The following is a 27,947-nucleotide window of genomic DNA, read 5'->3' on the forward strand; positions in this document are numbered from 1 at the left end:
TGTTTGTACTACATTAAAATCAAATGTTCCTTGCCAAAAATCACATTTGTTAATTGTAAAAAGAAAACGTAACGTCACTTTGTTAATACTGAGACCTAAAATGTGTTCTCTTAATCAAAAATCCCTCAAAAATAATTGGCACATGCTATTGTTTTTATTTCATAAACAGAAACTTCCTTGACAAAAAAGTTTTTTAATCTTTCCAAACATTTTGCATATCAAATGAACCAAAAACACAAGTTCCACAATATTTACAGTAATTATAACAAACTCAGGCAATTTGAACATTCAAAGATAAAAAGGAACCCCAAAATAGCTGATTCTGCAAATAAGAGTCAACTTGTAGGTACTTAAAAGACACGTAAAAACTGGCTCACCAAAATCTACAAATACAATAATAACCACTGTCCATGTAAAAAAGAGAAACACCACCACATACGACTTATGCCTATGATACAGTCCTTACCCAAAAGAAGAGGTATGCTGAATTGTACAGGTAGATAAGTGTGAGAGTCCATAATGATCATTTGAGGCTTTACAACCTCTGCATACACTCCTTCTGGGATTCAACCAATCCTGCACTGCAGAACACACTGGAGAATAATAACTGGCTGTTTTGAGGAAAGTGAGCTTGGCTTCGGTTAAACAAGTGCACATCGTCAGAGAAGTTACATACAAACATGTATAGTATTTCTTGTGGCACTGATGTGTGTTGTCTGCAGTGAGGGTTATAACATGTGCATTTTCAATTGGCTAACCTTCAGTTCCCTTTCTTGTTTGGCCTCAATAAGCTAACCTCTAAGGCAAGAATTGGAGCTGCACTTGTCAAATGAGTAAATTGTTACATATTCACTCACAATGTTCTATAAAAAAGAAACAAATGAAAAAGAAAATCCTGAACTCATCAATCCAAATGAAGTCTCTTGTCATGAAAAAACTCCACTAACATGTAAAACAGAATTTTGTAAACATACATCTCCTAAGTTAAAAGTCATAATTTAATCTAGACATTGTGATTCATAAAAACACGAAAGGACATGTCTAAATCCAACTGTCAGTTTATAAACAACAAACTTCACAAACCACAAAATCAATACCAGGTAAGGGCCTAACACTGTTTCTGAACAAGACCCCTCAAAACATCCTAAAAATAAATACATTAAGATAATTTCATATTTACTTATCCAATTTGATTAAAAACAGGTGGTCAGTATATATATTCAGTGTACTCAGAGTAGAGGTATTCTGTGGAGTTGTTATATTGGTTTAATTGTGGGGAGGAGTACATGGTGTTAAAATTATTTAAAAGCTGGATTTAAAAACTAAGTTTACATGGTTCTCAAAATGTGTCACTTAAGTGCACATGTGCCAACCATGAAGCATGTTGCAGACTTAAACAGAACACTTTTCAAAGAAAAAGCAACTATGGGATCAAATATCTTTAAATTGTTTTTGTGTGTGTGTTTTTTTACACAGAATTTGACAGTAAGAATTATGGAGAATACTTAGAGGATACATTTCCTATTCTTACTTTTTACGTGCAGTATGTACATCAAAAAGGGGTTAAAATATCTACGAAATACAGCATACTACTTTTCACAACATGTAAGAATGAATTTGTGGCTCAAAAAAGAGCATTATGATTGAGTTAAGTGTTCGCTTGTTTTTGACACCATTTACTAGTAAAGTACTAAGGAGTTCTATTTCTAAGGATTTCTAAGTGCCAACATCAAAGCATTAAGTTTGACTAAAAATGTATTTGCCACCTCTTGGAGGTAAAGGGCAGTGCTGTTTTGTCATCTCCATTTCCCCATTTAGCCCATTTGGTCTTTCTTTCCCAAATCTTACCACAGATGTGTAGAAGGCCAAAGAGGAATGTACAGAAATAAAAATGTTCTTGGGGAAAGAACGAGATGTGAAATGAAAGAAACTTTGCATATTGATACCCTATCTGTCTGCTGTACAGAACTGTCTTGAACAATTTTGTAACAAAGTAACTTTGGTAACATTTTATTTTACAGTCCTGTCACACCTTTGGTATCTACTAGGAAATAACATGGTAATATAAAATACTTTCTTATTGGCTTCTAAGACAATCAAGCAGTAACACCTTGGTGCAAGAGTCTCTAACAAAACGTATCATTGTTAGTACTTCCTAAATAACGTTTTGACCATGTAATTACCATGTAAATACTGGACCATGAAGTAAAATGTTATTGGATATATTATTATTGAACATTCAGAGGAATTCCTGAGTTCACCCTTCCATGTCAATAGAGGGAATGAGGGAAGGGACAAAGAGACTAAGAAGGAGTGTGTGTTTGTGTGTGTGAATGTGTGTGTGTTTGTGTGTGTGTGCGTGAGTGTGTTAGAAAGAGAGAAAGGGGGAGGAGAGAGATCAAGGAGCAGGATATAGGAAGCTGCCAGTGCTATTGTTGTTACCAAAGGAGCTTCATAACTCCAAAAATACCTGTTTAACAATATTGCTGATAAGACAACTGTAGTGTCAAACTTTATGAAAAAAGGGTACTTCAACAACATTTACATCAAAGTAGATGCTAACCAAAGAAACATGTTTCAATTACTGCCAGGAGAGGCAGAGTCTTCTCCAGACAATTCCTCCGTTGTGCATTTCTTAGTCATTTCCTGACAGAAATCTATGGTCACTGCAGGACTACATGGATCCATTGAGGAACCAGGCTCTAGGGAGGATTCTGGTTCTTGATGTCTCAGATTGGAGTCCTCTACCCTGAAAACCTTCCGTCTCTGCTTCCCTTGACCTCCATCACCCTGGGCCTGGCAAGGAAATTCATTCTCTGTGTAAGAGAGGGACTTGACGTAGCTACCCTCGGAGACGGGCGACCCCGGGGTGGAGGTCAGGTCAATGCTGGCGGTGACGGGGGCTGTAGTGGTGTCTCGGCCCTGTGTGGCAGCGAGGATGGCGGGGTGCAGGATGTTGGTGTAGGGAGGTTTGTCCTGGCTGTCCTGCACATCCTTGGAGACTTCCTTGGAGAGGTAGGAGAGATTCTGCCACAGCTCGCCCATGCACACGTTCAACTGGTTCCTCTCGCTCAGTAGCTTGTCCTTCTCACACACCTGGGCAGCAACATTCAAACACATTTGTGAATTTCATGAGCCTGAATATTTCATTCTATTAACACACAAATCAATATCGTGAGAATACACTTCTACATTAACGTTGTCATATATGCATGCACACACACACACAACCATGCCATGAAACCCTTGGTGGCACGAAATGATCTGTTTCTGTTGTGTTCTTGTTGCTGTCGTACCAGTTTGCGGATCTCACACTCCAGGTTCTGGATACAGTCGAGCTTCCTCTTGCGGCAGCGCTGAGCGGCGATGCGGTTCTTGCTTCGTCGGCGGATGTCATGGATGAACTCCAGCTGCTCTGAGGTCAGCTTGTGCATCTTGATCATAATCTGGAAGTCATTCCGTGGAAGAGTGGTGATCTGGTCGGCGGGAAAGGGCAGTTTAACCTGCGAGGGAGAGAGTGACAGAGAGAGGGGGATATGGAGAGGTATACAGAGGAGGAGAGAAACAGAGGGAGATAGAGAACGTTCAGGGATGATAGTGACAGCATGCCATCAGAAATGGACTTGGCATGTGTACCCACTTGCCCAATAGGTGGCACTATAATCTAGCCTATGAGATACAAGTACATTTGGCACTATATAACAATGTGTCCATTACTAGGGACATAAAACATTCACTCCATTTGTTGAAGTCAACAAAATGTCATTTCAAGACCATATATGAAACGTTTGTTTTACACTCTTTTGTATTTAGTTTCAATTTTTACCATTACCATGATCAATTTTCTACATACTGTGTGTAAATGTGAAATAATATATCCGATCAGATCATTTTGCAATGCAATACAGCCTCATCACAAGTTCATAATGCCTAAGCATATTATAATGCCTTATATTATACAAAGCTAAATTCCATGATTTCATCTGTCTGGTTGAGAGCAGTGGAGAGGTAAGGCCAGAGAGGTTCAGCTGTGTGACCTTGGGGAGGCGGGCTCTCTCACTCCCACCCTCTCTTTATCTCTCCCTTTCTCTCATGGATGGCCATCTATATTTAGCTCCTTTACTCACAGCCGTCACATAATAAGGTTAGGATGACAAAGTGAGCTTTAGATGGTCATAAATTCAGTCGCTCTCTCTCTCTCTCTCCCCCCCCCCACACACACACGCACACACGCACGCACACACACAAACACACACACTTGTTCTGGTTTCTCTTTCCATTTTTAACTATGTCCATTGAGTCATTACTCTGCTTTGCAATGGGACAGCGATAGGAAGTAGGTCTCATTTGTATGGCGGGTGTGAGCGTGTGTGTGTGTGTGTATCTCCAGACCACAATGAGGACAAAGGTGAGACTGAACTCAAATTAAGGGCACAAGTGTGAGAGTATGTGTTTGCTGAAACATCGCTGTTTCCAATGGCCTACTCTCCAACCTCAGCAGGGGGCTCGCCTGGTGATGTGTCCCAGTTACAGTGGGTCATGACTGGGAGGACATGGGAGGACTGTATCAAGGATACAGGGACAGCACACCTTCTGCTTGGGCCTTGTGGATCACAGGGTGAATGTGTATGCTTTGGGATGCCCAGTTTTGTTCATGTGCATGTCTCTGTGTGCATGTGATTGTGTTATTTGCTCTAAGAGAGCCAAGAATGTTTGAGAATCTTTGCGTGTGTCTGTTTCTGTAAAGATGTGTGTGCGTGTGCATATTGTACATACATGTGTATGTAAGCCAGGTAACAAAAACTGCCTGATACACAGAAACGTGTTTCATTTTGTGACTCTTTATGAGAAGAGCTACATCTCTCTCAACTTTATTTTCACTTCTTGATCGATAAAAGATACAGAATTATTTAAAAGTATTTGACAATTCGTTACAAATACTCTTATATACAGTTTTCAAACAAAAAAAAGACAGAAAATCTAAATTGGTTTATAAGAGACAGTGCTCAGGATTGATTTTCAGCAGAGTAGGAAATACATCTCTTTCCCACTGTTATCTATTCCAACTGACTCACTGACTGACTCATTGTTTGTCCTATTAATACTGTCCTATAAATGACAGGAGGACTGACACAACAGAGATACGATATGAGGGCGTGTGTTTGGTTTTGAGCATGAGCACAAATGTGTGTCCTTTCCCTGATGCGTGTTTCTGCATGTATTCGTGTGTTTCTTTTGGCGAAACAGCAGGGTACAGCTCGCCCTGCATCAGACATGGAATCTTATAGCTCTCTCTGCTGATAAGTGAGGGAATGTGCTTAAGCGTCACCATGGCAACAACCATGGCGCTTAGCAATTCGGCAAGTGTGTAAAATCGAGGTCTTATCCCAGGAGAGAGTAAACAGTGTGAACGGGCCAAGACTCCGAGCTCCAAAGTCAAATCTATATAAATCTATCAAATTCTGTCACACTGGAAATCAAAGCTCAGGGTGACATTTCAATATCAAGCAACATTTCCCTTCCCACGGATGATATGCAAAAAAAAGCATCTCAACAAAGGCTTGTGTTTGAATGGGATGAAATGCAAACAGGAGGGTATAGCTCAGCCGCATATGACTGCAAATCAAGAGGTTGTAGGTTTAAAATTCCCCGTCATGTACGTCGCTTTGGATTAAAGTGTTAGTTAAATTAATACGTCACAATGATAATAAATATCTATATTTTAAAAGTCAATCTTTAATGATTCTAGAGCTAATTTCTTTTGCATAATCCCTCATATCCAGTCTCCCTAGCCCAAAAACGTAAGAGAACGTATTGGAAAAAAGTATTGGAAGAAAGAGATAATCAGCCAATATACTGCATGTGTTTAAAAGCTGCTTCAGATATTTTTTTATTATATATATATTTTTTAAACACTGACCTCAGGAGCCGGCTCCCTTGCCGGTCCACTCTCGCTGTCCCCCTCGGAGAACGACCCTGACTCGTCGCTGGAGTTGACCCCGTTGGGCTCGCACTTGATCTCGGTGCAGCCCTGAGAGAACATGGCCTCTCTTCTTCCTCGTCCTCCCTCACCATCACCACCATGATGGTTCTTCTGGGTCTCCCCAACCCCAGCCAAGCAGTGGACGAGCCCCGACACGGAGCCCGAGCAGGGGGAGGAGGAGAAGTCAAACGGAGGCATGCTGGAGGGAGAATCCTCCTCCAAATAGGAGAGGGAGGAGCAGGAGCTGGATGTCCGGGTACGGGGCTCCACGTGTGGGGGGGAGCGGGGGGAGATCTTAATAGGGACCGGGCAACTGGTGGTGGGACGAGGCCGGGGTGTGAGAGGGACTGCCAACTCAGAAGAGGAGAAGGTTTGGGAGGAAGAAAGTGACTGGCTAGAACCGGTCCAAGGCCCCTTGGAAGGGAACTCCGACAAATCGGTCGACTTCCGGTCGGCATAGGAGTTGGACGCCGTTCCCCGACGCTCAGCACCACCACCGGCCGAGGAAAATATGACGCTGCAACGGTCGAACTCCTCTTCCTGTTTGGAGACATCGTCACAGGACATGACTTTAGGCGCAAGTCTTTCTGCGTCCTCGTCTGCCTCAGTAGTGGGTGAAGTGCCTGTGATGCCAGTCTTGAAGTCCCCTTTGCTGTGCCCCTGAGATGGCCCTTTCTCCTTTTCACATACCCTATGGTGGTTAGAGAGTGCCAGTCTGTTGGTTAATAGCTGCTGTATGGTGCTGGTAGAGGAACCGGAGAGGGGGCCACTGAAATCCAGCCCCTCTCTCTGGAGGTAGGAACGCAGGCAGGAGGAGGGTGAGCCTCGGCTTGGGGGATGCTGGAATATGGGCCCCCCTTTCACCTCCATCTCCATCTCCAGGACCTCCTCCGACAAGTCTGAGGGGCTTGGTTCCCTGCTTTCCTCCTCCTCTCCGACCCACTCCTCTGAGGGGTTCTCCTCTTTGATCTGGGAGGGCGTGAGGAGGGGGTGCTGGAGGCCTTCCTCGGAAGAGCTGGTTTCTGTGAGGTGACCAGGGCAGACAGCCGAGGTATTATGAACAAGGACATCATCACTGCCATCATCGCCTTCGGCACTATTCACCCCATTTTGCGTGGCACAGGCCTGCTGGTACCTCCTGTATTTGGGGCATCGTGGAAGTTCAGGGGTCAGTGGCCCGAGGGCAGAGTGATTGGGACGCCGCTTGTTTGCGGCTGTGACTGCCTCTGGTGTCCTGGCTGCCTTGCGGGCTTCTGTTATCCTCTCCTCTGACTCAGCACCTCCATCCTGGGTGATGGTGTCCTCATTGTGCGTTGGCTTGCGGTGGACTTGGCGGCCGTTGCTGTGCTGGCTGTCACTGTTGAGCTGGGCCTGGAGGAAGCTAAAGCAGGAGTCCTCCAGGTTATGGACCCCAAGGAAGTCGGCGCAGAAGATGACCTCGTGGATATTGTCTCTGCTCAGGACCAACTTGGCAGTGTAGGCAAACTGTAAGAGAGGAGCAAAGCCTCGTGTCGTGACCTGAGGGACAGGGGAGAAGAGAAAATAAAATGATATAAAGGCAAAAAGAGAATGAGAAGGGCATTTATTAAACCAGAAATGTCACATTAACACATCTCCTTTCTTTTTTAACGGAGACCTAAACGTAAGGATATAGTATTTGCACTTTGGTCAGTAGCGTAATCAGTGTATCATAATGTATCTTCAAATTTGGTCATGATCATTGTTACATAGTCTACAGTCTATAAAAAAACTCTCTAGTGTATAGAGCCGACAGTAGCATTCATGTTTCTACACTTCTCTACAAACAAGACGCATCACAAGGGCAGATGCCCATCTCCCTCCATTATCACCCCTTTCTTCTAATTTTCCCCCGCCCGCCGTCACTCACACCAGGCCTCTTTCCCCTCCCCCCACTTTATCTCAGCAGATCGTAACCAGCAGGCTTGGTGTGTGTGTGTGTGTGTGTCCGTATGAGTGCTTGCGTGTGTGTGAGAAAAGGTGTTTGCAATGTGTTTTATGTGTGCAAGACTGGAGTGGGCTGGAGGGGGCTGGAGTGGGCTGGAGGGGGATGTAAGGGGCTGGAGTGGAATGGAAGTGATGGAGGGGGCTAGAGGGGGATGGCGGGGTACGATTGCTGTGAGAGTGCTGAGTGCTGTGTGTGTGTGTCTCTTTTTCAGCTGGCATCAGCACCTGCCTCCTGTGTCTGCAGTGCTGTGGCATGTCTTTTTAGGCACAGCCATGCAAAGCTGCTTTAATGTTACTCCCAACCAAACTAATGAGACCAGGGGATGCAGCTAGCACAGAAAGAGAGAGATAAAGAAAGGCAGACAAAAGAGAGCGAGCGAGCGAGAGCGAGAGCGAGAGAGAGAGAGAGAGAGAGAGAGAGAGAGAGAGAGAGAGAGAGAGAGAGAGAGAGAGAGAGAGAGAGAGAGAGAGAGAGAGAGAGAGAGAGAAGCCCCACTACCCTATCACAAAAGAAGCAAGGTGTGTGAGCGTGCGGGTATGTGTAAGTGGTGTACGTAGTGTTTTTGCAGTGTCCATGTAGCTACACATTAGCAAGCATCTGCAAACTCCCCACAAAGAACAAAGCATTTTGTAACCACAAAAGATAAAAGAAAAAAAAGGATTCGCTCACAAAATAAGCCATGCTTTCCAGTCATTAAAATATGTAGATGTTGACAAAGTGGCTCAGGTGATTACCGTATAAGGTAAAGTCAAAGAGGTATATTAATCAAATTGACAGATCTGGGACATTATATGCTAATAAGCTTTAGGATACCTGTGTGGACTGGGTCAGTTTTGAGATCATTTAAAGAGGCAAAAATGGTATGAAAGACAAATAGAAAGACATATCATGGGATTTTGAGTATTCACATTGAGCCTTTTCAGGAATCCTGCCAAGTCTGAACAAACAAGCCAGCAGTGGAACGCTTCTGTGAGAAGTGAGCTTCCCTAGACACAATTTTCTCTCTTGCTTTTCTTTCTCTCTCTTCCTCTCTCTCTCTCTTGAACCATACTCTTTTGTAAAAATTTTCTCTTTCCGAGTCATACACATATACTAACACATATGAAGGACAAGACATTTAATAAAGTAAATCTGCATTAATGTGTTTTTGCATAAATTATTTGTATGTATGTATGTATGTATGTATGTGTGTGTGTGTGTGTGTGTGTGTGTGTGTGTGTGTGTTATTAGTTCTCAAAAACATACTTTCTTTTAAATTAAGACTACATAACTCAACATCATCAAATCCACAGCAATATAAAAACCACGTCTAATATCTTGTTCTCCCCAGAATACTATAAATATCATGCTGCAATCAAACCACAAAAACAAAAGTGTTCAGGTAGTTCATAACGAATGACAATGACGAACAACTGCTAAAAAGCTCAAAACATTTATCGAAGATTCTATTTCAGTTTAAACATTAGTTACCTTGACCCAGAAAAGAAATAATACCACAATAAATTAAAACCACACTTTTTGACTTTTAATGTTCCTGCTTTTGCAAGCATACAATATTACTACCTGTGTTGTTCATATGATAAAAGCATCCACAAATTCTAGGGGCGATTCTTGCGTATGTTTGCATTGATGCCAGTGTGTTTCACGCGACTGCAACTGGGGCCACCGACCTTCTCAGGCAGGCTGATGACAGGCTCCTTCCCAGCATGCGTGTGTCCCAGCAGCGCCTGGAGGAAGTAGCGGCTGCTGGCCGCCAGGACGGCCCGGTGAGCCCGCACCTCGGCCCCCTCCACCACCACGGTGACGTCACACAGGACGTCCTGCCGCCGCTGCTCCTCCAGGGACAGGAGCACGTTGGTGCAGTGGACTGTGGACTCGTACACGTACATGGGCGCTTCTCCGGCCCCCTCCTCGCCCCACATCCCGCTCCTCACGCCCTGGGGACACACACACGGAGCTTCAGTGTTTCGGTGTTACACATTCAGTGTTACACATTTGGTTAGGAAGCTTTGGTTTATGAAAAAGGGATTTACATAGTCATAGGAATGGATTTACGTTTCAAATGTAGAGATTTTTGTTGTGATGAAAAGGTCTGACTTGTATTCACCAGCTACAGCAGTGTACCACTTGCACTCCAGCACAATGTAAACAAGGTACTGTTCAGATAAATATGCGGTTATTGCAGTTCAGGTGTCTTAGAATGAGATAAAATACACATGGCCATTCCATTGTCTATTCCATCTCACAACACAACTAAACAATGCTTCATAATCTTTATATTGATTGATTCAAAATATATTAGATTGACAGAATTACTTTATTCGCACAAACAATTTGCAAGAAGAGTGAAGAACAAACAAACAGAATGGGTGAGGGACCCAATAGCATCACCACTGATTTGAAGCGGCTCCATCCAAAGCCATTTCATTGTGTTCATCTCAAATGCAGCACTTAAAGCCCCTGCACAGACAGCTGAGCCTGCAGTTTGTGTCTGAGCCCACGGCTGTGTGTGTGTGTGTGTGTGTGTGTGTGTGTGTGTGTGTGTGTGTGTGAGTGTGTGTGTGTGTGTGTGAAGGAGATACAGAGAGATAGAATGCAAGTGCATGAAACCATATCTGTGTATGTGTGTGAGTGCCATTTGCTTGACTGTGTGTGTGTGTGTGTGTGTGTGTGTGGATGTGGATGTGTGAAGAGGGAGAGGGGGCTTGTTTCTGCTGACTCATGGCCTTATAATAGGCAGAAAGCCTGGAGTCAGAAGGTTACTGAGCAAAGCAGAGAAGTTGGCTTTTATTTCACCCCTCCCCCCCCCCCCCCCCCACACACACACAAGCACACCTACACACAGGGGAACAACCATAACTAGAATTCACAATAATCTCCTACCAGTCTCCAGGCTGCCTTTAAGAATGGCCCATAGACATGCTATAATTAGTACTAGACTAGATCATGATGAGCCAGTTTCACTATGATGCCAGCAAATAATGTGCTACTACACTGTACTACCTCAATACCTCCTTCCTAACATGTGAGAGTGTACATATATCGTTAGAGAATTCAAAACGAAACCCTCAATGATTTCAAGGGTTATAGTAAACTGAGAAAAGTGAATTCCTGAAATATCAAAAAATGTTCCACACATGATTGTGAAAATGTAGTTGGTTTCCAGCTTAAGTGAAGAAAATTAACATAATGTGAAACATAAACAAAAAAGATTATTGTTAGAAGTTACTGTGATACGTATTTTATATAGCAATATAACATTTTCAAACCCATAGTTTCATTGGTAAATTGACTCCCCAAGCCATTGCTCTTCCACAGAAAATACACCCCGCCCCCAAACACACACACAAAGACACTGATTACATTTGCTCCAAACACAGTTGGTGGCTTTTGGTAAACAAACTGTTACCGGTTATTTCATCATCCTAGTTTGGTATGTGTGTGTATATAAAATGTGTGGGTAACATTCTTCAACTTCACTTTAGTTTGACAGACAGTTTAGAGACATGGGTGTAATCTTGTATCCCGTGAACAGTCTAATGATTGCTTTAGGGCTGTCGAGAAGACCAACTGGTAATACTTGATGAGTGCCAGAAGGGGAGGAGGAAGAGGAGACTGCAGTCATCCCCTTTCCCCCCGGCATTGGCTCAGTTCAGATAAAAGAAGCGTACTGAGCCCAGTGAAGAACCATCAACCTGTTCCAGCTGATGGCTGTGAATGGTGCAACAAGGGAAAGAGATTTCGAAACCTTGGATGACAATGGACTGGACTGTCTGAATTTATGTTTTAGCCCTTTTAAAAAATATATATTTTATTGTGTTGCAGTAGCTCAACTCTGTTCAATTCAATCCCCAGCGACAGAGCGTGAGTGTATATTTGTCTAGGTATGCATGAGCATTCCTATATACAGTATGGAGGGCCCACATGTGTTTACTTCTGGCATGCAGGTTTCAGTCAGTGTCTTTCTGTCCACCTCAGACACTGCCCACACACCGTACCAACACACCCACTGGCTCAAGCCTTTCAAGAGTGAAGACAGCCTTTCCAAAAAGAATATGCTTTGTTGTATTGAATTGATAGATATCATGTATTACAGTTACAGCAAAACGAAGTAGTAAAGGCCTGGGATGTGTTTGGATATGTGCATCTATGACTGTTATTCCCATGAGTGTGGGCACTAGAGCAGGGACAGAAGGCATAGTATTTCAGCGATGAGTTCGAGCACGTGCAGAGATGGAATTTGTGTCAGAAGACTTTTCTGTGGGCGTGAGTACATCCTGTTGAGGGCAGGCCAACTGAAGATGGCCCTGAAAACCACAGCAGTGACAGTGATGATTTTCAAAAGTTCCTGGGCTGTCCCACCCCCCCTCCATCCTGCGTTCCGGGCTGCTTTGGGCCTTTTCTCTCAACTTGGTACTCAGCTTTACTGGGATCAGCCACGCCTCAAGCCGGCTAAGTGAGGAAAGGAGTTGTAAGCGGCGCCCACGATTCCTCTGGCCACCTGCCGGGTGGCAGTTCTCTCAAAGGCCTGCCAGTAAGTCTTCACATCATCCTCCCCTGTCATTTTTGGCAGGTATTTTCCCATCGTAGCTGCAGTCATCAGAAAGATCCAAAGAAAGGCAGGGAAACCACAAGTGTCCAGAGAAAACTCTCCCCCAGGTATCTGTCACCATCCCACGTGTTGTTAACCAAAACTCCACTTAGGTATGTTGGCTATTCCACAAAAAGGAACCAAACATGTCCTTCCCTCAACTGCTTCCCTTTTCCCTGTCCCACATAAAGCAGTCCCCTGTGATCCTAGCTTGATGAGTCAATCTGGCTCAGGTGTGTCAAGACTGCCATGCACTGATCTCTCCCTTTTGGCTCCAGAAAGCCCATGTTCAGCAGAAGGAGACATTTTGTCGGCACATATTATGTCCCTTCCATCAGGCCATGCTCTACGCCACACAAAATACACAAGTGCTGTTTGGCCCTGTGTCTATCTGTCTGTTTAAATGATGAAATCCACACTACAAAAAAAACAGCTAAGCTTGATACCTATAACAGTGAATTACAACCCTGCCAAAATGGACCACAGCAGTCTTAACAATGTCTTTACATCATGATGATACAGTAACAAACATGTACATGACATTTTAGTTGTATTTCCAGCCAGGTGAGCCACCGAGAGATAAACAGAATACAGGATGTTCAAGGATAATCAAATACTGAAATGTTTTTGGGATGTTAGAAAGTAAAGTAGGGCAACAGTGTAGGGCAATGGTGCAATTGCATCTGGGGGTTGAATGCAAGTTGGTCATTTGTTTCATCAGCTCAACGCAGGTTTTAAAATCTTGGCAGGGATTCTATGTTCCAATGTGACAGCCCTCTTTGTTGTAATGTGGCAAATCTTAGGATTTCCCTCCTCAACTCTATTTGTCATTTTTATGACAACTCTCAACTGGTTTCCTTCTCAAAACCTCCATCCTGGTCATCTGCATCCATCATACCAACACATCTAAGACTGCTGGTCTCAGAGTAGGGGGCAGATAACAACCTCTGGTGGCCAACAGCGTAAAGCATATGGCTTCTATTAGACCAAAGCAGGAGGGTTATCAGCATCCAGCCTGTAAATTATTCATCATAGAAAGCAACAAGAGCCAGGGCCCCGCTCTTCCTCTGGGGGAGAAAAACTATTAATTATCAAACAGTAATAATTTAGCAGGACTCCCCACTCAAGGGTTGATGCATAGTTGTGATGGTGTGCTTAGTGTGTGTCTGTACGCGAGTGTGTTTTCACTACTGACAACTGTTCTGCCCTACTTCCCTCCTCCCTCCCTTTACCCCCTGTCCTGATTATGTCTTATTTTCAACTTATGATGTGGTGTGTGTGTGTGTGTGTGTGTGTGTAGTGTGGGGAGACTGTGTGTTCGAGGGTGTGTGTGAGAAAGAGAGTGAAAAAGGAGAGTGAGAATCCCTGTGTTAGCGTGTCTATGTGTGCTTATATGTGTCGTGCAATCTCGCCCCAAAGCACAAACAAAGTTCAATGATGACCACACATTTCACAATGCTTTCTTAGATGTCTCCTCTCAACCTGAATAGTGTAACTTAAAGAGCAGAATTCGCAGGAAGGGTACATTACCAGGGGCCTTCATTAAGCTGTCCTGGGGCTGGAAAACTCCTGATGACATAATCGCTCGCTCGTTAACAATACGCCTTTGTTCTCGACACCAGCCTTGAAGGTCTCACCTCCACCAGGGTCAACACAGCTTTGCTATAGGCTCTCTCTGAGATCATCTCCAACCATGTTTGTGCAACTTGTCAGCCCCTTGGCCAGCGTAACTCATTGTGGCATAGGTGAAATTGGATTTAGTGGAATTAGCCCCCCTGCCCTGTAGCCTTCCAGACGGTATAATGGACTAGTCAAGGGTTACTTGAGATGTGAGTCTAGAGACAACCTGTGCTTGACCATGCTGTAAAATAAAGTGGGACTGACAGATTTCAAATGGACTTTAGGTTTGGATGTATATTGGAAGCTTGTAGAGCAGTATGTGCCATTTGAATTCATGGGCATCAAAATGGTATCTATGTGGTATGTGTGATGGTGGTTGTACATGTAGTGGTTTGGGTGACACATAAGACGCTGACAGGGTAACACTGGCTCCATTGACTATCAATAGTCCCATTCACCTTGTGGTCTGTCTATAACATACAGGCAAATGAACACTTCCTTCAATGTGGATATCAATGGTCTGTGGCTCCCGTTCAGATTGACAAAACAGACCTGGTAATAGTCCCTATTTCTAAATAATTTTACACACTTGTGTGCATTGGGGTTCTCTCACTATCTGCAAATAGCCATCTCCAGGATGAATACAATCTTTTGACTTTATGAGCATGATCTCTGTACTTATCTTGAAAAAGAAAAAAAACGATGTCTGCCAGACATTGGTCGATAGCAAATCTTTTACCCATACTGACATACAAATTCCTTCTAAAATACCATATATTACTGGGACAAGATAAGAAAATACACTATTGTTTGGCAGGAAAAACAAATATATTCTATCCTACAAACTAAACATTTCAGCAATGCATCCTGCACGCCCTGGTCACATGAACAAAGAAGCACCACTGTGATCATCTCTTTAGTCCACAACAATGTCAGTTTGGTCACTCACATTACAACAGTAAAGTATCCTTCACTCTGACTTAACACCAGGCAGTTATTGGACAGACTTGAGGAAGTGGACCAAACTTCCAAGGCCTACTCAGTCTGCCAAAAAGTCTCATGCAGAAGAATTAGGGCTCGTTCTGAGAAATCTCGTTTTGTGTTCAACGATTCTTATTCATTTAAAATAGAAAATGAAAATAACGTTTTTTTTTCTTTTTTTCTTATTCACTTCCAACAATGAGTCTGTGTTGGGAGATCTTGGCAGGAGTGGAAAATTATTATAAAATGTGGGATGACTGAACTAAACTCCACTAAACTGAGCTTCAGTGAATCATGACCCACTAGTGTTGGCTGCAGCCCCGCGAGACTCACCAGTCACAGTCATGCGCTTGCACACACATGACAGAACACTACAGGACACTACATTGCATTTCACACACATACTGTATTTAGCAGGGATCTAATGGGGGAAGACTGAAAACTGAATGGGTGAATGTGGCCGGCCGCTAACTCTTCACAAAAACTAGCAGCATTAGTCTGGACAGTTCTCTGTCTCTCCTTTCCTTCTCTTTGTCGTGAGCTGCTTGTCCAGTCTGTGTGTCTGTCAGCCACAATCTGTGCGCTCATATGGTCTGATCTTAGGGTAACCCCTGCAACGGCATACCCTGCGCAGTGGCACTTGGGCAAATGTCACAGCACCCTTAATATAAATGACGGTTAGAAACCGAACCCACCAACAGAGTTAATATTAGGGCATGCACAAATATAAACTGCATAACATTACTGTTTAATGTACTCTTTTGAAGTTATTTTATGATGGAGTCAGAATGGAGTCAGATGGCTGAGCGGTTAGGGAATTGGGCTACTAATCAGAAGGTTGCCGGTTTGATTCCTGGCTGTGCAAAAATGACGTTGTGTCCTTGGGCAAGGCACTTCACCCTACTTGCCACTTACTGTAGATTTAGATTTAGTCATTTAGCAGACGCTCTTATCCAGAGCGACTTACAGTAAGTACAGGGACATTCTCCCCGAGGCAAGTAGGGTGAAGTGCCTTGCCCAAGGACACAACGTCATTTGGCACAGCCGGGAATCGAACTGGCAACCTTCAGATTACTAGCCCGCTTCCCTAACCGCTCAGCCACCTGACTCCCTACTGTAAGTCGCTCTGGATAAGAGGATCTGCTAAATGACTAAATGTAAATGAATACTTAGAATGCCAAGTGACTAAAAGATGGAGATCTTGAAGACACCTCTATAATGCTCTGAGGTCATGTGTTTTTTTAAGAATCGCACAGCTCATGACTTCCTAGTCGTCAAAGTAACAAACGAAGACATGTTTGTGGATAACAGTTTTTCACGCCTCCGTAGTAACAATATACTTTGCATCAGTTTTCACATTTGGTGGAAATAGTTTGGAGGAGGAAGCAAGGGTTTCCGCTGTGACACAGAACACTACCGTCATTTGAACCCAAGGGAGGACCCCAGTCAAATATCAAATGTATTCCACTAAGATTTAAAACTGTACTAAAAAGTGACACATCTGTAATGTTACCGACTGAATAATTTTATTGAGGTACTTCTGTTTCAGAATCGGCCAAAGTATTTTTTTTTAAATACTGTCATACTGGTGCATTGAACAGTAGAAAGCTTGAGATCAAAGTATGACACAATGTCAAATCCTATTATTTACACAGTGACATTTATACAGGTTGAATATAAGACCTACAGTATGTGCAGCAACATTTGCATGTTGAATATATTTTGTCCTAGTTCACATTTGATTAACAGTCACATTTTCATTTGAAGAACAATAAAAGGGAACTTGAGCAGGGACTAAGAACCAAACATGCATGAATGCTTCAATGAACAGATCTACCAGCATATGCATGAATGTACTTAGAACTGAAGCAATTATTCAGAATCATATTTGATTATGTTCTCAATAAAATTACATTACATTTTACATTTAGTCATTTAGCAGACGCTCTTATCCAGAGCGACTTACAGTAAGTACAGGGACATTCCCCCTGAGGCAAGTAGGGTGAAGTGCCTTGCCCAAGGACACAACGTCATTTTGGCACGGTGGGTAATCGAACCGGCAACCTTCTGAGTACTAGCCCGATTGCCTAACCGCTCAACCACCTGACTTTGTATGCCAAAACACTTCTCAGGGTCGCAAGGTATGAAATCAACTTGTTTTGGGTTCCAAAAATATATATACAGTACAGAATGTACATTTGTATATGATTTGGGTGCTTAAAGGTTGCACGTCAAAACAATGAGCACTACTGTAAATGAGTGGTAATCAAGAGGGAGTGAAACCTTGCTGTTGCTAAATGACTCATTGAGTCAGGAAAGTTCTACCTAAGAGATTCTTTCATGTGGGAGATGTCATTCTTTGGGTTGGCAGAGACGAGCAGACTTTGGGCTTTGAAAGTAAATGGACATGAGTGGGTCATTCCTTCTCCACCTCCACAGTTTCCATGTAGTAAGAGGGAACAGTTTAATATACAGCATAGTGTTGGTTTTGTGCAAGGTTTTTGCAGGTTGACATTATAGCCTAATTAACATGTTAAAATGACATATGCACGACTTGAGTCAATCTTTGTACTTAAAAAATTTAAGAGTTCCAAATATTTTCATTCATATATATTTTTTTATGAATAAAAACAGCAAACTTCAACCTGAAGGCACAGTAAACGGAAGAAAAAAGTATTAGCATCTAATACAGTATACTAGGATTCAACTTGTCAAAAAGTGTCAGTGCAAAAAAAGCAGACCATGAACTCATATGATTCTAGAAGTCTATCCCAATTACAAGTCTGAGTCACTATGACCTAAATTACAGGTTTCCCAGGGTGCAGTGTGTTCCTTGGAGGACATATTTGGTGGCATCTTCTTCCTCTCTTCCATCTTATCCATTCTTCTCAAATGATAACTGATCCTAATTTACAAAAAATACAGCACCGATAGATGACCTAGTCCCTATTTTTGGATGCTTCAATGTGGATTCCTGTATTCATTACAGCTTTTCTAACATGTGCAGGGGAGTTTACATCCTTGGGGACCTACACTTGGCCATGTCCGGTTCCTATCATCACCATCCCACTCTCCTCTTCTTTCATTTGTGAGCCTGACATCATTTTTAGCCTGAGGCCTTTAGCTTCTGTCTCTGTGGCACTCTCGTTCTAAAGTTTCAAGGCAACTCAGGTGTTGCCCCAATACTATTGGTCCACCTTAGTCTCTCGCCTGTAGAGTCACGCTATCTGACAACTTTCTGGACCATCCCTGATAACTAAGATGTCCTAACCTTTGAACAAGCCCACATCTAATTTAGGCCAGACACAAGTGTCAAAACATTGAGAAAGAGATCTTAATAAATATGTGAGGTTCTTGATAAATTATTTCATTTGTCACTGCCAAACAAATCTTTATAGTATTAAGTAGTACAACTATAAGAAGAGTTAACCTGTCAGAGTAGATAATTATCTTAAATACCTTTACCTTTATAATTGCCTAAATCTTTAAACTATTCTGTGATTTCCATGGAAAAGCACTCAAATGAAAAAAATGCATAAAAACTGAAATATTTTTGTTTTGGTTTGAATAAATCACACTGAATTAAGGTTACTTAACAATCGTATTAAGTATGCATGTTTGCACCTGATTACGTCCGGTGTGTACCAGTAGTTGTTAATAAAGTGTGTTTCTATAGGTTCACAGTTCATTTTGTCAATGCAAGTTTGTTAGGTAAAATGCACATATTTAAGTAAAGCATATAGCTTTACTTTCTAAGAGCACAGTAAGTCTTGTACATTCACAATCCTGCTCAACAGTCAGTACTATACAAACCTCTTGCAAATATTGTAGCATGAGAAGAAACATGGTAAAACATTGTTTTAAGTTTCAATAAACTTCTAATAAGTATTTATGTTGCTTACTTACAACTTTATTCGTTTTATTCGTTTTGCTTTGGCTACCTAACTTATAATAAATAGCATCCTCCTGAAGTTTTGGGGGGCTTATGTTTGCAAACGACTGTACATGTGTTCAGGTGTTAAGTTAGTGTTTGTGGTGCTTATTTGTAAAACTTTACGGAACCTAAAATGTAGTTGAGTTTTGTTAACTTGTTAAATTGACACAGCTGCATGGAACCACATCACATAACTCTTTAAAATAAATCTGTCATTTGTTTGAGTTATAGAATTGCAGCTTCAGAACTTTGCCATCATTCCCTGTCAGTTTCCTATGTTCTCCAGTTTCCTATAGTATATGATTCACTATGCATGCAAAGTTACTCATTACTGTTTCTACCCTAGTCCTGTGTCTATGCCCAGAGGTACTGTATATAGCATCACATTGCCATTATACTTCGGCAGGCTCATCAGTGCTGATTAAACATGAAGAGTCATATTAAGAAGCCTCCCGAAGACCATCTAAGAGTCATCTGAGACATAATATTTCTGTTATGTCTCTCTTACATTGCAATGAACATGATACAGCTAGTGATTTCAGCATCATTATGAGCAAAGTGCTGCCCAAATACTTCTGGAGCATTTTTCTCCATCGAGAATTAGGGAATACAAGTTCATTCTCAAATGCATTCATTCCACTTCATAAGTCACGGTAGTGTGTCTCAACAACCTTATCGACCCTGCCTTTAAGGTACCCTGATGTACCACAGGAAAGTGGATTGTCTTTAGTGGATTTGATGCACGTGTTCAATACATCCAACGCATGCTCGACCCGACACGGAATGCAACTGATGGGTTGCTGGGCAACCCAGTTACAGTGGAACTGAATGGAACTTCTGGCACAACACAACGCCAGCACGCAAGGGGTTTGGCCTACGCGTACGTCTGGAACCTAGCAGTTCATTTTAGATTCCCACGGGGCGTTATCAAAGGGCGCAGACCATAATGCCTCTGGATGCAATAGATACAACCAATCAGAGCAACAAAACGTCATGTTGGTCGTTTACGTATATGCCTAAATGGCGCTTCTCTGTACAGTCATTGTATAACACTCACTGCGTGTCATAAAAAAGTTTGTGATTGGCTTGGCACTTTCCATGCCAGAGGGAAATCTGTTTGAATGGGAGGGTGGCCAGACCTATTTTACATGAGATCGCTTCTCAGATATGTCTGAGGCCCAGGCTACTAGCAATACCTACAGTAAAAACATTGTTGATACCTAGAAATTGCAATGTCATTAAATGGTCTTAAGTGTATGGGTTTTTACAAAAGTTTAACAAAGCACAGTGTGGGCGAGTGGTGTAAGGGGTAACTGGATGTTGTAAAAGGGTAGTTGAAGGTTGTGTTATAAAACAAAATCAATGTTAATATTTACGTACCCCTGGAAAGCTCCACCTCCTGCATACCAATTTTTACATGTGTAATAACTTGTACTGCGAACAGTCGTTAAGTGTAACTCTATAGTAGTTCCCATGTAGCTACAATATTGTTATTGCTATGGGCATTTCTCTGTAGGTCCATGGTAGTTAATGCGTGTTACCATTTTTAAAACTGGCAAACCTTCAAGAAAACTGGCAAAATGGTGTTCACATACGGACAATAATGCCATCTTCAAGCAGTTAGGAGGGTGATGAAATTGAATGTTTAACCAATGCATCATATGAAAGGTTTACGCTTTTTCTATCACGATGAATATGACAAAGTGCTTGTTTACCACCGCAGGTGCTAAATAATCTCTCCTAGCACAACAACACTAATCCTCACACATCAAAGGAACGGACATGTTTCTTTATAGACACAAACATGGAATTGGATGTGGAAACTGTATTCTTCTGTCAAGACATGTGTAGCCTTCACTATAGAGTGTTTGGCACTAGGCAGCTTATTTCTAAAGTTACATCAGCCAAAGCAAACATGGTTAGGATGCTTGGAAAGAAGCAAAGAAAGTGTGTGCACAAGTGTGAGACAGACAGTCAGAGAAACAGCCAGAGAGTATGTATGTGAGAGACTGAAAGAGCACGGGACAGAGACGGTGTGTGCGTGTGTGTTTTGGCAGAAACAGTGAAAGAGCCAAAGAATGAGAGTGAAAGTGCCAGGGACAGAGGGTGTGTGTTTGTCATTCCTCCCTCCACCTCCGCCTTGTCATTGACAAGGTGCTGTAAAGAAGGATTTCTGTACGGTTCTGTCAGCAACCTATTCCAAATCATGAAACGCCATTCAAATCCTTTTTTCTTTTACTCCACATTAAAAGGACCTGCCGAGTGATGAAACAGCTCAAACCAAACCAGAGCTACGATCTGTTTGATTTTGTTCACTCGATTGGAGGATTTTTCCCTCTCAATGACCCCCTCTTCTCTATTAAGCACATGACTCCACGTCACACAAACGCACACACACTGAAACACAAGTGTTGTATACCCAAGCTTTATCACAATCATCCAAAGTGTCTTCTCGTCTCCACTCTTCTATCAGTACAGATTTGGAAGCAATCAAGACAAGTCGAAGCATTCCCTCCATTGATCCTACTGTAGCTACACTGAAGACATGACACCAATTATGTCATTTGCAAATCAGTGCCGATTAAAGAAAGACACAAGACTTGGCTGGTAAGGAAAGGAAGCCACTTTGGGCTATTAGGACGCAGCCAAGATTAACCTCACCCCTCCTCTGCCTGGGTTCACTGGGTTCAACTGGTTAATGACTGACAGCCTGTAGCATGCAGCCAGAGCTAAGTGCATTCCTAGAATCCAGCTCATTCTGTTAGACCCTGTCTGTCTTCCTTCCTTTGGGCTCCTTAGCATCTGAATATTCTTCAGTTTTAGTTAATAAACAGTATCCTACTTGCCATGTGGAGGACATGTACTTAGTTCCAAGCGTCTTCAAACCTGCAACACTGGTGTTTATAAATACAATTACAAGGCTTGGTTATCTGTCTCATGTGCTTGACAAGCCCTTTTCTCGTTGGCATTTCAATTTTCACAATGGGGCCTTTGTCTTTATTTTGCAAGGTTTATTGGGCATAAAAACATAAATGCACTTAGTAGAATTTCTTTAACTACTTCCAATGAACGATTTCTGAACTTTGTACTGTAGACATTGACAATAAACCAGATTTCAGGACTGATTACCGGTGGTCATTTCAACATGATTTAGCGTAATGAAGAACATCCACATTCCGGCAAACGTGTCGATCTTGCCATGGTAACACAAACAATGAATGTGCACCACAAACAACAGCTTTAGTTTGCTTCATCTTAGCAAGCCCACCCATGGAATGCTTGGATTAACACATGCCCTCCCATCCACCCAAACAACAAAGACCCCTGGTATGATCTTCCCACCATCTGCCCTCCCATGTCTACACCAATTCCACTCTGCCTTGCCAGATGGGGGTTGCCAGATCAGTGACATGATTATCCCATTCTGTACCACCGACATTGAGAGCCTGTGCCAATATTACCACTCCCCCCCCACCCACCCCGGTAGAGTGCCACAAATATCCTTAAAGGCAGGTGGATTATAATTGGTTGTGTATAAAGGTTTACTGAAGGGTTTGGACCAATGAAAAGCTTATTGTGGTAATGTATGGCTGATAGATCTTGTCAATGAAAACCTATACAGAAATCTACTGGACTTGCATAGAATATGTATAATGAAATCAATTAAAGATGCCTCGTTGTGTATCATATTAATGTATCATAAATAATCCCTTGACCAACATTTATGTTATTACTTTCTGCAGTAGTGCATACAGCCTTGCAGTTACCCACAGTGAATATGGTTTGATCTCAAATAATTCAAAATATCACCATGACTCCACCATGACATCATGAAAAACCTGACTCTAACAATTGTTGACAGTCAGGCGGAAAACATCCTGTGTCAGATTCTCTTTTGTTGCAGCACATTGACGTGGCCCAGCAACTTTGTACACTTTTGCCAGGAACACATTATTTCACACTGTGATTAAAAAGACACATTTATGTCATGGAATGTCCCCCTGTGCTAAGGTGCCGACAGATGGATTCATGGAATATTGAATGAGCTTGGCCACACACTGTCAAGAGGGCTTTCTTAAACATAAACTGATGTCTATTTTCCAGTCTCTTCAATGAATGCAGTGTATCCTGCATGCAGTGAAATTACAGTCTGTGTTCAGGTTGCAGGCTGTTGTGATGAGGAACGACACAGATAATATGGGCTAATGAAGATAAACAGGGCCAAAATATGACAGACGGCAGACGAATGGTCCATAGAGATGGTAAAAGAAAGAAAGGGTGGGGAAGATTTTTTTTTTTTTAAGTAAGCCGATATAAAAGGGAAAAAAGGAGATGGAATACTGATGGACAAATGGTACAAAGGAAAGATGAAGAGCAATGGGGGAGAAAGAAAGAGAAATGGAGAGATGAAGACAGAGATAGACGGAAAGAGAGGGTTATGAAGCACACCTCTCTCTCTCGCCCTCCAAGGCTTGGCCTGGAGCACTCCCCCGTCTCTGGGGACGGCCTGTCCTCATCACCTTGGAGAGGCTGATGGGATGTGATAATGGGGGGCTCAGGCGTCACAACGGCTGCAAGTACCTGCACCTCAGCAAACAGACGGCGTGCGGGGGAATCCTGATCCTTACACACACACCCATGTACATCCCACTCGCACACGTGCAAAACACACAAGCACGAGTATGTGCATGTATAGACATAGCAAACTGTGGTATACAGTATGCAGACATACACACGTTGCAGTCTTCAATGCAGGGCAAATGATCTTTTCTTACCTACATAGATAGGGGCTAGGAATTCTCAACAACCTCCAAGGTGTGTGAAAATAGAATACAATACTGATGCATTGGGGTTTTTGAAGGGGTGGATTCTAGAATTTCAGTTGCACTCTGTATTAATTATTATTTATACACTGGCTTTATGGTCATTATCTGGTATTCCAATCTTCAAATTAAATTGACCCCATGAAGAACCACTGCAACCGCTGGAAAATCCAACCAATTCTACCCATTCCAATCTTTGCATTTTTTAGACCAGCTCCCAGCCAAGTGTACGTGTATGAACTGAGATTACTCCAAAGCAGAGTTTTAGACGGACGTGGGGACTTTAGTGAACTCCCAAATTGATGTTTTTATGGCTGAGATGGATCTTATGGGGATTTTTGCATTTTGAAAGAACTTCCGCAGAGAACAAGTGCTTGGATAGCGCAATGCTTTGCACATATTTGAAGTCAGTGACGGTTTTCACTCATACATTTTTCAGAACTCTAGCAGCTTTCTATTATGCAACTCTGCAAGGTAGGTTAAGTGTGCTGGGCATTCAAGACATACGTCTATAAATTATGGGCAGTGCTCTAGTACTATGGCATTCCTTTAAACTGTCTCCCAAGCTTCCCTAGTCTGTCTGTCTGCCTGTGTGTTGTAGATCTCTCTATGTGTACTGTTTTTCCCTTCTGCTATCTGGCTCCCACTACAGTGGCTTCAGAAGGTATTCACACCTCATTAATTTTAGCGCATTTTAGTGTGTTTTTATTTTATTTAAATTGATCAAATTGCCATTTCTGGCCCATTCATTCACCTATAATGACTGTTGGGTTCTTGGTCACCTTCCTGACCAAGGCACTTCTTGCCCTGTTACTCAGTTTGGCTGGGTGGCCACATCCAGGGAAAATCCTGGTTGTTTCAAGCTTTTTCCATTTCACAACTGTTGAGGACACTGTGCTCCTGGGAATACTCAGAGCTTTAGAAATCTTTTGATGCCCTTGTCGTGATCTTTGCACCGCCACAATTCTATCGCAGAGGTCTACAGACGACTTAAAGGCATCAATGCAGAACACTGTGGATGCTTTACTGATTATCTCTACTCTTTCTGTAACTGTGTTAAGCCTATCCTGCACCTCTCTGTGTCACCGGACGGTTCTGGAGGAGGGTATCCCTCATTGCTTCTATCAAGATTTTTTCTTTTTTCTCTCTCTCTGACTGTTCCTGTGAGTTTTTCCTTGTCTCCCTGCCCTCTGCAACATTGCTTGTAAAAAGGACTATACAAATCAAATGATTTGATATGTAGTTGTTAAGTAAATTGGTACTTACTGTAAGTCGCTCTGGATAAGAGCGTCTGCTAAATGACTAAATGTAAAGAAAATAGGATGGACTTGACCAATTTGGAGTATGACAGTAAAGCATCTGAATACATATGTAAATGAGAGATGTCAGTTTTTGATTTTACTTATTTTGCTGAATGTTTTCACTTTGTCATTTTGGGTAATTGAGTGTGGATTAATGGATACAATGGAAATGTCACCCATTTACAATTAAATCTATAACAAAAAACACAACAACAAAAACTAAAAGTGAAGGGGTGTGAATACTGTATACTGGCATGAGCAATGGCAGCAGGCAAGATGAAGAAAATCCATAAATGTTACTGTGATTTCAATAACACACACACTCACACAAAATGTCAAATGTACTGTTAAGGCATGGTGTGACCGAGCTAAGATGTTTACCATCCAAAGACCCCCCCCCCCCCCCACACACACACACACACAACTTCCGTCCTTGAGATACTGCAAAATCAAGTTGTCCAAACACTTTAATACTTCCCTTCTTTCACACCTCCAACTTTATAATGTTTACACAAAAGCTGTGTCTGGCTTATTTTAGGAGAGGGAAACTAGTGCCACAAAAGAGCCTGTAATTTTAGCAACCGACTATATGCCTCTGCACAAACCCAGAACAGGAAGTGTGTTTCGCACCCTCCCACACTACTCCCTACGAACCACCTGTATGCCTCTCACAGTACGCAAACCGCCAACCTTCCTTCCATCTTCCTCCCTCACTACACACACACACTCATCAAACCATAAACACTCACACACCCAAGAGACGTACAAGAATCACATGAATATTGGTTAGGATGCTGTACATAACCCCTATGTAGCCTATGTATTATTGCTAACTTATTAACAGATCTGATATTTCTTGAAAATATCAACATCTGAACGTTTGAGGGGATACGTTTGTCAGGTTCAGACATTTTCACTAACTGAGATTGTGGTCTACACATAGAAGACGTTAAAGTAAATGTTTAATAGTTTTCAGTCATCTCTCACTTGCTTATTCTCATTCACATTCTACTAAACCGTTATCCGGGCCGGCCCAACTGCCTCAGTGTTTACGTCTGTGACAGAGCTCTGGTTATATCCCCTCATGGTTCACTGTGCTCATTGACTAGCACTGGCAGACCGTCAACAACCCAGGGTCATGCAAGTCCCACCTTCCCCCACTCCTTTCATTTCAAAACAATGATGTAAGTCGCTTTCCTTAGCATCCGAGGCTTGCTACAAATGTTCCACTCAAGTGCTTGAATTACAGTTGCCCCTACTGGTGTTCCCCATCCAGAACCAGGAGAGGGATGATGATAAAAGTAACCTGACAAAGGTAAATTAAAAAGACAAAGGGTAGTGGAAACAATTTCAAGAAATAATAGATGTGAGATATTGAAACCAACATTTTTTAAGAAAAGTATTCGGGACCATGGTAGTCTTTTGTTTTAGCTTGTACAACTTAACATGAATACATACTCAGCAACCTATTTAAACTCAATTGAATTACTTACACAGGTATTGAGAAAGACACACACACATGTACTAACATCTAACAATTACTGTACAAAAGTGCACCACGAAGTCATTGGGGATAATGATTAAGATTCATGGATCCATTTGAATAAAATTACTATTACATGTAAGGGAAAAGATAAAGGCAAAAAATGCAATGCACATAAATTAATAAATAATTACTGATTAGAAGGCATTTTTTCTAAGAATTGTTTTGTAGAAAATAAAACTGATCTTGCATTTTGCTTCGATTTTGGGTTGTGACTCACGTGGAGAACAGTGTCAGCCCGTGATAGACCTCAATGGAAATTCTCATAGCCTACATTCCGTTGGTGCTAATATGATATCACGACACAAGTTACCATTTGAAAGAAACAAACGGCACATGCTCTTTTTATTGGCAGTTAGAATGCTGCGTTACCACGTTATTTAGTTGCACCAATATGGTGATTTTATTAATTAAATAGGATTTCATGATGATTAAGGGCGGGAATACACGCTTTGACATCGAATCCTTTGTCCCTCTGCACCCCCTTCCGCAAGATGACAGTGTCCTCATCGTTATGAAAGCTCGAGTCATGCTGACCAGCGCGACCACCCAGCCACTGCGCTATGGCCGTTCAAAAACAAGCCTAGGACAACAAAGCGCACTGTCACCCCTCGTACAATGGGACGATGATTGCATCCATTTGTTCGCTAACGTTGATTATTAAAGTAGAAATTGATGTAGGAATATTCATGCATGCATAGCCTGTTCATGTCAACAAAGAGCGAAAGGGCATTTAATTTAATGCGCGGCAAAATGTAGGAAAAAATTGCCAAAGATATTAGACTCATAGCATGACAAATGATCTGTTATATCAATCAAGGTCGCAAAACGTAAACAATAAAGCAATAATAATCACCTTAACTTTCCCGTTTTCTTGCACGTCAGCGCTCTGTCGCTCCCTTTTACAAATCAAGAATGATTCCACATGGTGACTTCACTAACAGCCGCTGCAAACTGCTGAAAGCGCGTGTTTTGCAATAGTCATCAATACTAGCTTTTAGAATGCCCAAAGCAGTAGGCCTATTCTCTCCAGCTAGTATTTTTCAGTGAACGTATGTGTTAAGGCTATCAAAAACGGCGTGCGTGCAGCTTCCTTCTCTTGCTGTTTGTAACACTCGTATGAAACGCCTTCTCTCGAGCGCTACATTGTTGACATTCGAGGTTGACGTCAGCGTGTCCCTCATTCACAACAATGCACCGTGCAG

The 27,947-nt window shown here is 42.3% G+C and overlaps 1 protein-coding gene across 1 annotated transcript; it reads right to left on the reverse strand.

The window, feature by feature from the left end:
- Positions 1-139: 139 nt before the first annotated feature.
- On the reverse strand, positions 140-27,892 carry LOC134026579 (transcription regulator protein BACH2-like). Its single transcript, XM_062469467.1, has 5 exons — positions 27,599-27,892; positions 9,620-9,886; positions 5,921-7,501; positions 3,297-3,503; positions 140-3,096 (listed from the first exon to the last, which is right to left on the reverse strand). Exons 2-5 carry the CDS (start codon positions 9,869-9,871, stop codon positions 2,578-2,580), a joined length of 2,559 nt encoding a protein of 852 aa, XP_062325451.1. The 5' UTR covers positions 9,872-9,886; positions 27,599-27,892; the 3' UTR covers positions 140-2,577.
- Between the last annotated feature and the right edge of the window lie 55 nt (positions 27,893-27,947).

Source organism: Osmerus eperlanus, chromosome 9 (assembly GCF_963692335.1).
Source record: "Osmerus eperlanus chromosome 9, fOsmEpe2.1, whole genome shotgun sequence".
Lineage (NCBI taxonomy): Eukaryota > Metazoa > Chordata > Actinopteri > Osmeriformes > Osmeridae > Osmerus > Osmerus eperlanus.

Bases quoted from the DNA above. Each gene is read 5' to 3' on its own strand.
- LOC134026579 (XM_062469467.1), bottom strand. From the start codon at position 9,871: ATGTGGGGCGAGGAGGGGGCCGGAGAAGCGCCCATGTACGTGTACGAG. The intron at 7,502-9,619 runs GTCGGTGGCCCC...CCTGTCCCTCAG, and splicing joins TCATCAGCCTGCCTGAGAAG to GTCACGACACGAGGCTTTGC. The intron at 3,097-3,296 runs GTACGACAGCAA...GTTGCTGCCCAG, and splicing joins AGTGTGAGATCCGCAAACTG to GTGTGTGAGAAGGACAAGCT.